Genomic DNA, 14,920 nt, shown 5'->3' on the forward strand with positions numbered 1-14,920 from the left:
TCTACCACAGTAGATCTGACCCAAGATGCAGGCTATGTAAAGAAGCCCCAGAGTCAGTCCAGCATGTGGTAGCAGGGTGTAAGATGCTCGCCAGCTCAGCATACATGGAAAGGCACAACCAAGTAGCTGTGATAGTGTACAGGAACATCTGTACCCAGTATGGACTAGAAGTACCCAAATCCCAATGGGACATACCACCGAAGGTGGTTGAGAACGACAAAGCTGTGGGACTTCAGCTTCAAGACCGACAAACAGCTGCTGGCTAACAAACCGGACATAGTGGTGATGGACAAAGAGCATAAGAGAGCAGTGATGATAGATGTGGCGATTCAAGCTGACGCCAACATCAGGAAGAAGGAACACAGAAAGATTGAGAAGTATCAAGGGTTGAAAGAACAGCTGGAACATATGTGGAAGGTCAAGGTTAATGTGGTCCCCGTGGTAGTAGGAGCACTTGGGGCAGCGTAATTAATTACGCTTCAAATTAACACGCTATAAAAATTAACGCAATTAATCGCGAGTGGCAAGTCAATGCGCAAGCATTTAAATTTGGCCCATTGAGTGACCCGTAGATTGCAGTGACGCACATCCTACCTGCGCCACTAGTCAAAAGCAGAGTGACTGACAACAGAGATGGACGCGACACAGGAGAGCGAGGCAAGCCAACTCGAACCTTTGGGCGGAAAGTTTATTTGTAAAAAGAACAAAGACGGGACTATCAACAAAAACGAAGTGATTCTGCGCTGCCTATCTGTGCTGTAGACGCCTCCGTCAGTCTGCCCCAGGGCAGCTGTGGCTACACACGTAGCTTACAATCACCAAGTATGAATGAGGAGTGAATGAATAATGGATCTGATGGAAAGCATCTTTGAGTGTTCAGAAAAGTGCTATACAAATCTAATCCATTACAATTATTATTATTATTAATAATAATAATAATAATAATAATAATGAGCAGCTCCAGCCTAACGTATCATTTAAATGCAAAACATGTCCAGGACAGAGTGGAACGTTAGCTAACCCTTTTAACGGAAAAGCCTGTTGGCATCTTGCTATTTAGTTGCCTTATTTAGAGGCATGTTATACTATTCATTTTGAATTGCTGTATTGAGTCAGTTTTAGTATTCATTTTGATGGAGAGTCTGCTTATGTGCCTATTTGAGATTCAGCCTTATTTTATTTCTGAATTTTATTTATTTTATTTAACTGTATTCGTATTGCATTTCTGAGAAATGAACCTGGCCTAATTGGTTTGCTGATGTGCTTGACCTTCTTTTGAATTTCATTGATGAAGCACACTTTACCAATAAAAATGTGGATTTCAAATCTTCTCTTCATGGTGCATTCTATTGATTAGTCATTCACTACAATTTTGTAATGTCCTGGAATTCAAATTCTTTATTTGGGGGCCTTTAGCAGATGAGATTAAAATGCGATTAATTAGATAAATTAATTACAAATCCTGTAATTAACTAGATTATTTTTTAATCGCCTGACAGTACTAATATATATATATATATATATATATATATATATATATATATATATATATATATATATATATATATATATATATATATATAAATATATATATATATATAAATAAATATATATATATATATAAATATATAAATATATAAATATATATTAGTACTGTCAGGCGGAAAGTCAGTCTGATGACAGGCAAATAGATGTGTGGACAGATGGAGGGGAAATGCACAGACAAAAAAAATAAAAAAATGATTGACTAGAAGCTGGGCTGACTGCAGACATGAAGAACATTTTGACACTGAATAGATGTACTTAATATAACAGCCTGTACTAACACTGAAGTCCAGCGGTGAGAAAATCAAAGCCGAGCCAATTTCTGTTGCTGTCCACAGCTGCTATACTCACCATTTTATACATCAGAACTGATTTAAACAATTTCCAAAGCAGCTTTGATATGAATTTTATTTTGGCCTTATGTGCGTGTTACACAGAGAACATTTGCTGTTGCCCGGATTAATGCAACAGAGGCTTCTGAATGTCGCTGTCTATCAAAAGCTTTCTAGAGAAACAGAGATGTGAGATGAGATGCGCTCCAACGAACGAGTTTTCCTCTTCACTGGAGCCGATGCAGAGACAACAGGCAGCAACACAAGACCCACGACTAACAAGGGTCAGTAAGGACAGGGAGCAAAACTAACAGGGTAACAGATCTGTGTGAACAAATGTACAGCAAAAGGCTCGCATACATCCGCATGCTAAATTAAGTTGCATCCACACTGGATATGTACAATAGAGATGTGCTCATGCATGAACTCACACACACATGCCATCATTTGTCTTCAAATAACCGTGCAGAAGACATACAGTCTTGCCTTGGGTCATGAATTAGCACACTCCCACACAACTAACAAAAAGGTGCACAAAAGCATGTAGTGGAGCATATTCATACACGGCCTTGATATGCATATGTGCAAATATCTCAAGAGGAAGAGGCAAAGCTGAGCTGGAGAACAGGAGTGGTAAATGAGAGCTTGGCTCCAAACGACACCGATAAGCCTCTGTGTTTCCAGCTATTTCTTGGGTTTAGACAAAGAGGATTTGTTTTATAGCCTCTGCTTTATCTAGCCCTCAACCACACTGCTAGCAAGGACCCCTATTCCTGCTCTGTAGCTTCCTCAATTCCTGCTCTCCAATCTGATGCCTTTAGCCTCCTTCTGTCTGTTCTCTTCATGCAACTGGCAGAAGAGGAGGGGCTCTAACACCACTGCAACAGCTTCAGTCTGGTCTGGAACAGCGGTAGGAAGGTCAGAGCGCGCGCACACACACAAATATACACACACACACACACACACACACACACACACACACACACACACACACACACACACACACACACACACAGAACAGGCCGACAGATACAATGAACATGCATACTTAAATCTCTCAGTATTTTGACACCAAAACAGCACTGGCGTTTGCGATTGACATAGCTGATGTCAATGATGAATACCTCGATGAAATCATTGAAATTCAGCAGAGCCAGGTTCAACAGCAACTCCTCAGAACAACAACGCTCTCAACCTTTTGGTGTCGACAAATGGAAAAGTATCCAGTTATTGCTAAGAAAGCTTTGGAATTTTTTATACAATTTGTTACAACGTAACAATCTTTTCGAGGATGCTGGACATTAAAACAAAGAAAAGAAACAGACTTTGCTGTGAAAATGACATGGGAGTAGCACCTGCCAAGGTGAAGCCACCTATATCTGAACTGAGGCTTGTACCATAAAGCTGAATTACGGCTTAGCGAGATAACTTCAGGCTTAACCCTGGCTTTTCGGTACCATAAAGGTGGCTGACTTTCTATCGGGCTACGTTGTCGTGGCAACCTATGCTGAACACCTAACCTGCTCCGGAGCAGGATAAGTTCAGGATACGAGCTCAGCAGGTAAAACAGCCCCATCTACTGACCAATCAGTTCTCTTGGAAAATGGGCTGTCCATTTTATGAGAACCCGTGGATCTTGGTGCACAGCTTGTGCGAAGATCGCTCAGGCGCGAGAGAATATTCAGAGATCGCTGTAATCTGTTCGAATTGCCTGAACAATCACTGTACGAAAGGTACAGGTTTTGGGGGGTTACATTACATCTGTCAGCTGCTGGAGCCTTACATCAGTAATGTAACGCACCGCAACCACACGCTGACAGTCCCGCAGACAGTATGCATTGCACTGAGGTTTTTTGCCACAGTTAATATATTTCTTAGTGATGTTCGTAATTATTATGATGTCCTTAAATCCCTTGTTGGATGGGTTACAAGCAAGCCACAGATAAAATGCCATTAATCAATTATTTGTTTAAGTAAATCATGGATTGATTCATTCATTCATAGGTACTTTTATGTATTCTGTTTGCGATGCTGAAAACCTCGGGAAGAACACAGTATGTAGAGCTGTTCATAAAGTCGCGGGGGCTACAATCACATGCCATAACGAAAAATGTTGTACACACATACATTTATGGAACACACAAATGTTACTGTAGTCAGATATACAAGTGCAGTCATAGTGGGGAAGTAATATTATAATAGAACTAACTTCCGCATTGACACAGTCGGCGATTTTTTCCCAGCGATCCTTGCGCCGTTTGGCAGCTGCAACTGTGTTGCTTTTTGCCTGGCTTATTGATTTGTATCGCTCGTATTTATTAATTATTATTGTTTGCTCCTCTGTTGTGAAATATGCGGCTCGGGCCAGTTTGTTGCATGTTTGCGATTGGTCCCATGTAGCAACCTCCGCCCTTTTTATGTGAGTGCGCACAGAACTAGAGTGGACAAGCCTGAATTGAATTAGTGAGTTGATAGCCGGCTTTACCGAAAATCCGGAGGGCGGATGTCTCGGTAAGTGAAGCCAGGTAAGTAAGAGGAAGCCCGGCTAGGTTAATCAAGCTTCATGGTACAGGCCTCTGGTCTCTCAAAGGCAACAGCAGAAGTCACACTGATTTGCAAGTAGGTAATGTCATGTGAGTTCATGCACTGTCTTGGTTTTGTTCTCTAAAAAAGGTGACATTAATTCCCATTAATTCCTACTTATTCCCATTAATCGTTAATTCCAGTTCATTAAATGCAACAGTAAAACATATACTTATGTCTTAAATTTGAAGGGGAAAAATTTTTTTTTATATATATATATATATATATATATATATAATATATATATATATATATATATATATATATATATATATATATATATATATATATATATATATATATATATATATATATATTATATATATACACAAACACACACACACACAGTAGTGGGAACCCGTGGAAATTCCACGATAAAACAACAATATCAGACTTATTTTGTTTTCTTTTTTTTCTTTGCCGTCACAAGAAAACAAACCGCTGTGTCTGACAAAGACGTAACGGCTCCGTGTGTGGGGGGCGTAGGAACGTGAAGACGAAGGTCGCTTCAGCGTTACGGTCTGGGCAATCAGGGTAGACGCTGGCTTTGTGAGTTTGCTCCAGCTGAATAAAGCATCGGGGTTCCCCACGTGACAATGTGAGGTCCGTTACAATCAAAGAATATAAACTGCTATGTTTGACGAAGCAAAAACGGCGCTGTAAGTGAGAGACAAATGTGAGAGACAAAATGTGAAGACTGGAGGTAACTCGGCTAGCGGCCCGAACTTCCAGGTAGTTAGTTAGTTAGTTATTTAGTTATTCATTTATTTCAGGCAAGGCAAGGAAAAAACAAAAAAGACAAAAAAAACAACAAAGAACAAAATAATTAAATAAGCAAATAAATAAGCAAAGATCATAACTGTACAATACAATTCTGCCTGAAAGGGAGTGGGAAGAAGAAAACTTATGTAATCCCACCCCAGTTCCTGATTCAGAGATCAACACACTGACCTTCATTGCTACTTCTTTTAAGGACAACCACACAATAACTGCATCATGATGGCATCACCATGGGCAACAATAATTATCACATTGCAATAGCAATATCCACACAACAATGTAAGGAAGGCACTCTATACCAACAATGGTAATGTACAATATATACCAACAACGGTAATGGACAAATGCCAACAACAGTAATTGACAAATACCAATGATGGTAAAGAACACTGAGCACATGTTAACAAACAGAACAGCAGTTTTTAAAACGGTTTGAATTGTTGAGTACTTTGGCACTGCTTGTGTTGTGAGTCCAGGTTGTTCCATAGTTTCACTCCGCACACAGACACACAAAAACGTTTACGCGTGGTTTGAGCTCATGGCAATGAAAAATATCCAAAACCTCTCAAGTTATTAGTCCTTACTGGAATTATAAAAAAATCGTAGGAGGTTAGGTGGTAATAATTTGTTGAATGCTTTATATAAAACTATTGATGTATTATATTGTACAAGATCATGAAATTTGAGCAACTTTGACTGCATAAACAACCTTGTGAATGATCCGCACTGCTCTTTTCTGTAATACGATCAGAGGATTTATTGTGTTCTAATAAGTATTTCCCCAAACTTCAACACAATATGTAAGGTATGGGAGGACCAAGGTGCAGTATAAAGTACGGAGTGTATTTCCATCAAGGTATAGTTTTGCTTTATTTATAATTGAGAGGGTTTTGGAGATTTTTGTTTTTATGTGTCTGACATGGGGTTTCCATGACAATTGACTATCAATTACAACTCCTAAAAATTTATTTTCACTTACAATTTCAATTTGACGCCAGGTAGATGCCAGAAGCATGACAGTGTGAGGTTTTCAAGTGAGCTTATTCAAATATATACATGGGGAGTTATATACATATTTCAATAAGAACAGTTCTGTGAGTGAGCACATGAAACTGGCTGGGTTCGGTACCTCCAACTAGGTTTGGAACCACTGATCTAGGGTAACAAATAGGCAGGTGACCTTTGTTTTGTGTGGTGTAATTAGGGTATGGTCGTTGTTGCTGGATGGCGGTAAGGCCCTGTCACAGGATATTTTGACGTATTGGAGAGGAGGAGCTTCTATTGCTGTGTCTGTATTTGCTTCAGCGATTGGGTTGGACAACGAGCTGCAAATAGAGACGCAATAAATGAGAAAGAGACAATGTGGAAAAAATCGGATGAAAATGGCAGCAGCTGAACCAAGAACAGAGACTTTTCATTATTGCAGAACAGAAAATGAATTGCAGAAAAGGTCCACCACAGAAGAACATAGTGACACTGCAGGATGGGAGATGGGAAGGAGGGAGAGAAAAAGGGTTGTGGTGGTATGTTTGTGTGAGTGTGTGTGGTGGTGATGGGGTGGAGCAAGGGGGGAGGCAGAGGTCTCTTAACCTGGAGTGACGGGGCTTGCGCTTGTAAATAAACATCAGCCTGAGATTATTCTGAGCACGAAAGCCCAAACCGTGAGGCCTCGAGGTCAGAGTGGGCCCATACCTGTCTCTCTCTCTTTCACTCACACACACGTACTCTTTTCTGCATACACACCTCGAAAGATTTTTTGTTGAGAGCAAAGACTGTTTAAACACTAGTGCATGCAAACAAACACACAAAACAGACAGACATTCATTTGGGACAGAAAAACCCACAAGCATGCATGCATCCAAACACACACCCATCTGCACACACACCCAAATGTAACCTGACACACAAACACACAAATACACGCCAGATCTAGCAAGACTGAAAAATGGATTAGGACATTATGTACACCTCTGTAGAGTACAGACACACACACACACACACACACACACACACACACACACACACACACACACACACACACACACACACACACACACACACACACACACACACACACACACACACACACACACACACACACACACACACACACACACAATTTAAACTCAAGATGTCTACAGATATCCATTCATCCTCAGCTCACATGTTGTGCATCATCCATCTCATCCTTTTGTTCTTCCCTTGTTTATGAGAAAGTGACCAATGATTCCAGACGCTGGGAGCTGGGATTACTTGCAATGACATAACATGTCGCAAGACTAACTGCAAATTCAAGCTAATCTTTCAACAGCATCTTGCATCCTGGGACTCTGATGCGAAGCAAGCAGGAACGTGCCACCTTTAGCTGATTGTTCCCTCCTTTTTTTTTTTAAGTTCAAAAGATATTTTGTCTGCACAAGTGAGCCTCTAGAAGAAACCTGCACACTGTTTCATCTCAGTTCATACTGTCGACATGTGACTGATTAAATGGTTTATACAGTGGTTCTGTAGGTACTTCACACACCTGTCATTGACAGCATGTGTGAAACTTGCTGTTAGAATCTTTGCAAACCACAGGTAGTCTCATTTGTTGATATAAGAAAGAAAAACCCACTGAGGTGAGGGTAAATAACACTGCCAACTATTTATTTTGTAACCAAAGTTCTTCATTTCTGCAGATGAAGTTTATAGCTTTCTGATGTGATTGGACCAGACTTCACCAAAATCTACCTTTAATTGAACCAGTTGACACAGGATATATCAAATGCATATTTAAATATGTGATCTGCTTACTGTTCAATGCTCGGGGAGAGGTACAGTTTAGGGAGGACTTGTGTGGCTTCAGCATCCTCAAAGCTCACTGAGAGTAAGGCCACATCCTCTCCAGGGTCCAACGCTGTGTCCTGAAAAAGATGAAGTCTGGTCGGTCAGGTTACTCAGTACAAGCATTATACATAGAGAAACTGGGACCCGCTTACACAGCTTTTAGAGATACACTACATTGGCAAAAGTATTCACTAACATGCCTTGACATCCCATACCTACTCCATAGGATTCAATATGATGTCGACCTACCCTTTGCAGCCGTAACAGCTTCAGCTCTTCTAGTAAGGCTGTCCATGAGGTTTAGGAGTGTTTATGGAAAATTATGACCAGTCCACCAGAAGGGCATTTGTGAGTTCACACACTAATTTTGGATGAGAAGACCTGGCTTGAGTCTCTGCACTAATTCATCCCAAAGGTGTTCTATTAGGTTGAGGTCAGGACTTTGTGCAGGCCACTCAATTTCATCTACACCAGGCTCTGTCATCCATGTCTTTAGGGACCTTGCTTCGTGCACTGGTGCAAAGTCATGTTGGAAGAGGAAGGGGCCAGCACCAAACTGTTCCCACAAAGTTGAGAGCATGAACTTGTCCAAATGTCTTGGTTTACTGAAGTAGTCAGAGTTCCTTTCCCTGGAACCAAGAGGCCCAGCATATCTCATGACAAACAACCCCACCTCATCATCCCCTCCACCCACATGATGATTCTTAAATTACAAGGAACAAAAATTGTGTTTTCTCATCATTGGCATTCGAAAGTCAGTTTCCCCTTAAACAATTTGACAAACAGATTGTTTGCCATTGCTTTAAATTTGCCTTCAAGTTTTGGGTGATCACTTGTCTATAAAAGCAGCTACATAAACTATGTGCTGCAGGGTGCAAACTATATACTTCTATGTGTGCACAATAAATGTGCAAATCCCAAAACACTGGAAACGAAAGGGAGAAGAGGAAAGACACCAGAAGAAACATCTGCTTTGTTTCATGCCACATTAGCCTCAATAGCTGCACTATGAGGCTGAGCTGATGACTGGGAGCACCAATCAAATCATGTGTGAGATGGATGCAAAGGCCACCCGGAGCTGCTCACTACAAAACTCGTCTGTCCCTTCATGGCTCTAATTTCTCATTCTGTGATGTTTTTCCTCGAGCATGGCTACTTCTCAGGCACTATTAGTGCAATTTCACATCAAGTACCATTGTGGGATCCCTCTCTCTCTCTCCCTGTCTCTCTTTCTCGACAGAGGCTGGGCAGTGTTAATCAAATGTCTTACAGATGGTTTGAACTCATCCATTTGTTATAATCACTGCCTGCTGAGGTGAGAGGAAATCTAACCACCATGCATGATGGACAGAAGCAGAGTGCAACCAGTTCGCAGTATAGCAGCTTTGTAAGTTATCAGACTTCTATACTAATTTCACATTCTTTGGACTGCTACTTGCAAACCTGAATGACCACTGGCTGGAGAGAAACATGGATGAGTGGGTGGAAAAACTAATTCTTATGCTTAACATTTTCTATTCAACACACTTCAAGATGGTGCTGGACTTCTGAGGGAAGAGGGAGGATGCTTCGCCTCTTCTAATCCGAGTGGACCTGGTGGAATGGGTCAGCGACTTCCTGGGAACGCACATTTCAAAGGACCTCACATGGGACACCAACACCAATGCCCTTGCACAACAGTGACTATACTGTCTAAGGTCCCTGAGAAGAATAAATGTGCCCCAGGACCTGCTGCTGTCCATCTGCAGAGAGCATCATCACCAACAACATCCTGGTGTGATTCCAGAGCTGCTCTCAGGCTCTGGAAAGGGCCAGGAAGTCAGCACAGAAGGTCGTAGGGGTACAGCTATCCTCTCTATCAGACATCTACAACACCAGATGTCTGTGCAGGACCACAAGCACCACCAGTGACAGTTCACACCCCACCCACAGCCTGTTTTCTCTGCTGCCCCCTAGGAAGAGGTAAAGGTCCAGCAAAGCCCAAACCTCTTGAATGACCAACACATTTTATTCAAGTGCGATCAGAGTACTGAACACAGTACTACGAAAGTAAATGACAATGCACTGTTGGAAGTCCTTCCCAATTCGGTGCTCTGTGCAATTTACAGTATTTGTTGCAACCGGTGCTTTCGAGCCCTCTGCTGCGCAGTACAGTACATTCCAACACTCTTGACGGCTCATCGTAAATATATTTCTATAATTGCTTGTTCTTGTACCTGTGTTCTGTTTTTTATACTTGCTCCTTTCACCTGAGTTTTTGCAACGAGAGTCGTCTTTAGAAAGTTTGTTGTACACTTGTGTTTGATGACATTTAAGGCATTCTATTCTATTCTATTCTATTCTAATCTTTCTACAACTACTGAGTTTGACCGTAGTCTTTAATCATGGAAAAACAAATTCAAAATTCAAGATTTTTACTGCCTCGCCCCTTAGCTTAGGGGTATTGGAATATGTATGCAAAATGAAATGCAAATAAGGGCAATTACTAATCATATGGATCTACAATATATTATAGGAGAAAATGAACATCCAACAGTCACAACATCACCGTGCTGACTATCATGCTATCTGCCTCATCACGGCAGACTCAGAGTACAAAAACATAAGGAGTAGAAGGGAGGCAGTGAAAGACAGCAGGGTGTGGGGCAGCCAAAAGTGTTTCTTGATGGAATCAACTCACATCAATATAGTGTGCATCAGTAAACAAGAACTGCTCTCTGCCTCACAGCAGTGCTCACAGCTTCCACCGCTGACGATATGGGACAGATAGGAACAGGCAAGGGGATGTGGGGCTGGGGTGGGCGCAAGGCTTGGGAAAAGATTGCTCTGCTCCAGTTTGTAGCTGTCAAGTCCTGTTCTCATCTTTAAAGGTGAATTAATGGTTGCTTCTTTTTGGATTGGGACAGGGTTAACATGTAGATGAAAACCAACATGAGGGTGAGAGAGCCAGATGGAACACGTGGGACAGCTAGAAAAAGTGCTACAGCAAAATGTCCCTCGACTGGGTCAGACCGAGAGTGCTGTTGATAGCAGAGGCTTTTTTTTGTGGAATGATTCAGTCTCATCTCAACCCAGTAGACAAAGAACTGTCACAAGTCATACTATATCAGTCAAAAAAACAAAAAAAATCTAAAGACAGACCCTTTTACTTTTAGCTATTGCCATTTCAAATTACTGTGCTGCACAAGGAAGCTCAAGCTGTGCACATAAAAATAGCTTGTTGGTTTAGTTGATATAAACAAAATTTCACAATTATCTCACAAATGTAGTCGTATATAAAACTGAGAAGTTGCATGCATACACTGTATGTCCAACTTTCTTTTTCTTAATATAAGAAAATTGAAATAAATATCTTCAAAATAACAAAAGTCAGCAGCCATGCAAACAGCTATTTGAGGCAGTGCTATAATCATTAGCATACTAACATACCAATATAGCATTATAGTGGTGTGTCCCTGTGGTTCCATCAAGTAAAACGGTTATTCAGACACTGGGATCTGGAAAAACCCTTTGACTCTTTGACTTGAATCTTCGTCTTCTTCTCCTTTCGGCTTTTCCCTTCAGGGAAACACAGTGAATCAGTTGCCTCCATCTTACCCTGTCTTCTGCATCCTCTTCTCTCACACCAACTACCTTCATGTCCTCTTTCACTACATCCATAACCCTCCTCTTTGGTCTTCCTCTAGGCCTCCTGCCCGGCAGTTCAAAACTCAGCATCCTTCTACCGATATCTCTCCCCTGGACATGTCCAAACCATCTCAGTCTGGCCACTCTGACTTTATCTCCAAAACCTCTAACATGTGCTGTCCCTCTGATGTACTCATTCCTGATCCTATCCATTCTGGTCACTCCCAGAGAGAACCTCAGCATCTTCATCTCTGCTACCTCCAGCTCTGTTTCCTGTCTTTTCCTCAGTGACAGTGTCTCTAGACCAAACAACATCGTTGGTCTCACCACAGTTTTGTACACCTTTCCTTTCATTTTAGCTGAAACTCTTCTAGCATTGACTTGAATATACTGTATATTAACAGAAATTTATATTCATGTTAATTTATATTTATTTCTGTGTGAGCTATTAGAAACTTAAATGTTATTTAACCTTGTGGCATCTATTTGACATGGAAGGATAGAGAGAAATAAAAATATAGATAGAGACAGACAGAAATACTAAATCTTTAAGAAAATTAGGAGATCAGACAGGACAATAGAGACCTACGATACAGCAATGATTAGGAAGGATGAAAGAAAGCTTTGACGTGGTTCCTGCTTAACATATAAAGAAATACTTCTTTGACAATCTTTATCACAAATATTCTAGCATTTTGACTATTATGGGCAGAAAACCACAGGACATTTTTGTCTCTGAAATTGAAACACTGCTTAAATTTCTCCACAAAAATGTTTTCATGCTTGGATTGCTTACAGAAAATTAAGGCATACAAATTATTTACCAGACAGCTGGTTTCAGTTATGGAATACACTGAGTGCTGAGAGCTTGTCCTTACAGTGTGGCGTTAATTTTGATGCACATACATTTTTTTCACTCTAAAAACTTTGCAAATCTATGCAGGAAGTTAAGAAAAGATCAAAAGGTGGGCTCAAACATTAACCTTTTAACCTGGCCACCTTGGAACTATTACTTAAATTGAAACAGAATAGCTCTTCCATTTATAATGAAATAAAAGGCCCCAAATGGGCATTAATGTTTCAGTACACACATACACACATCTTAAGCCCTTTCAACAAATACACTTGAGGGCAACTGCTGCTTGCTTATGGAAATAGTTATTAGTGAAGGAACTTTTTTTTTTTAAAAAGCCTTTGCTCCACAGGCCATAGGCAGGACCTTAATGAAGACGCTTCTTCATTGGTAAGTAATGAGCACCAAAATGGCTTGGGTCAGGGGATTGCAGGACAAAGAGGGCATCCTGCAGGCGTGTTGCTTGGACATTAGAGCAGTATTTACTCCATGCCCCTGGGAAGATGAATCATATACTCAAGGACTGGATTTAAGAGAGTGGCTGAAGATTGTGCATGCTTGGACGTGAAGGTTAGAGGGTGCCTTCGAGTCAAAGCCTTTCACATGGCCACCACCCCACATCTTCAATCCTGCGTACTCTTTCAGACAGATGGGCTCATGAACACACACAAATACAATGACACTTTTCCTTGTGTCTGTCCTTGTGTCTCCCAATGCCCCGGCCTGTGGCATCTCCTCTGTGTTGCATGTGACAGGTTGGGGATGTGACAGCTGTCCTTATGCCAGACTAAGTCTGGCCAAAGTCACAACACACATAAACACGCTCATGTGCAAACACTACACAGGGGCTCTACTGCAGGGCTAGTGCAGAGGAGGTAAGGGCACTCGGTGCGACTTCTTCGCCCAACTTTAAATGTCATGCCCAACTTAATGGGGCGGCTTGACTGACAGCTGGGGTGTTGTGCAAGGACATGTCCAGCTTCTGGGCAAGCAGCTTTGAGTGTCCCTGTACATACGCTGGACACGGTTCTACTTCATATTCTGAAATCTATAAGTGGAAGACAGTCGCTTAATTTACAAATGACATTTTGAACAAAATGACCACATATGTATAAACTCTTCAAAACATTATTTTTCTGTTTGTCTCCGGCAGATTTCATTTAAAAAGTCAGTCCAAAGATTTAACTAGACAGATGTGTAAGTAAAAGACAACAATATATACAGTACATAATTTAGGATTGGTAACAGAAACACAATGGTGAAACCCAATGATTGTACACTTGCTCTTTCTGGTTTTCTTGATGCTACAATGAAGATTTGCTTGGTCTGACAATTTTATATCATATGTCACACACAATGGGAGTTGGCAAGATGGATCTCAGAGAAATATAGAACCATAGAACAAATAATGGTCCTCATACTGTCTTTAGATCGTCTTGCAACTTGACATTCTTTTGCTGTAATAAGCTGGGATGTCACTGAAAAGGACACCATCTGACATTAGTCCAACTCAGATGATGATTTCTTTTGATGATATTATGGACTACAGATGTTGAAGTCCTTAAATTCCCTGAAAGCGTGCATTGCTAAGCATTGTTGTTAAACTTTTGGATAACTTTCTCATGAAAGTTTTCACAAAGTGATGGACCACTCCTCATCTTGTGAATAACTGAGCCTTGATGATGCCCCGTTCATACTAAATGCTGTGGAATGATGCAATCAGGAACATAGCTCAATGCATTTGCAAAAATCTATGAAACTACTGAGGGGGGATGTTAATATTCCATTAATGCAGTAAGAGAAAGCTTTGTGTGAGATTTAGAGATTTAATCATTGATTCAGATAACAAATATCACAATCAGCTTCCTAGGCAAAGTTAATTCACACACACAAATAAATTGACTCCATTTAACTCACTCACAAGAACATGGAAAAAATTGAATTCAGACAAAAATTTCAAAAACTAAGTGTAATTGAAAATGCATTTTAGAGAAAGAGTAGGGCAATGAAGCCGATGATGCTCTGACAGTCAAATAAATTGCAAGAAATATGCATGGGAGCTATTGCATTGTTTTCACATCCCGCTAAAAAGCGGTGATGTATTGTAATTGTCAGTTTTCGTGTGTTCGTCAGTCTGTCTGTCCATTCGTCCGTTTGTTAGTCCACCAAACATCTTCACAACCGTTGCTGATAAAAAGATGAAACAAAAAGCACATTAATTGGGCAGCAAAGGGGATGAAAATGAGATGATGACCTTGAGAGAAGTAGGCCAAGTTCAAATTTCAACTTTTGTGCACTCAGGAACCGATAAGGAAAGACGAGGGAGGCCAGTGTGAGTAAGACCATAAATCAAAGCTAGTGCTTTGATCTATGA

At 40.8% G+C, this 14,920-nt stretch overlaps 1 protein-coding gene across 2 annotated transcripts in view; it reads right to left on the reverse strand.

Annotated features, from left to right (window-relative positions):
* The window catches only part of babam2 (BRISC and BRCA1 A complex member 2), an 85,189-nt gene that overhangs the window by 18,641 nt on the left and 51,628 nt on the right, over positions 1-14,920 (reverse strand). For both annotated transcript variants that reach the window (XM_068338378.1, XM_068338377.1), the window contains exon 7: positions 8,034-8,143. In XM_068338378.1, coding sequence (XP_068194479.1) covers positions 8,034-8,143 — 110 coding nt within the window. The remainder of the gene's footprint in view (positions 1-8,033; positions 8,144-14,920) is intronic.

Source organism: Antennarius striatus, chromosome 17, assembly GCF_040054535.1.
Source record: "Antennarius striatus isolate MH-2024 chromosome 17, ASM4005453v1, whole genome shotgun sequence".
Taxonomy (NCBI): Eukaryota; Metazoa; Chordata; class Actinopteri; order Lophiiformes; family Antennariidae; genus Antennarius; species Antennarius striatus.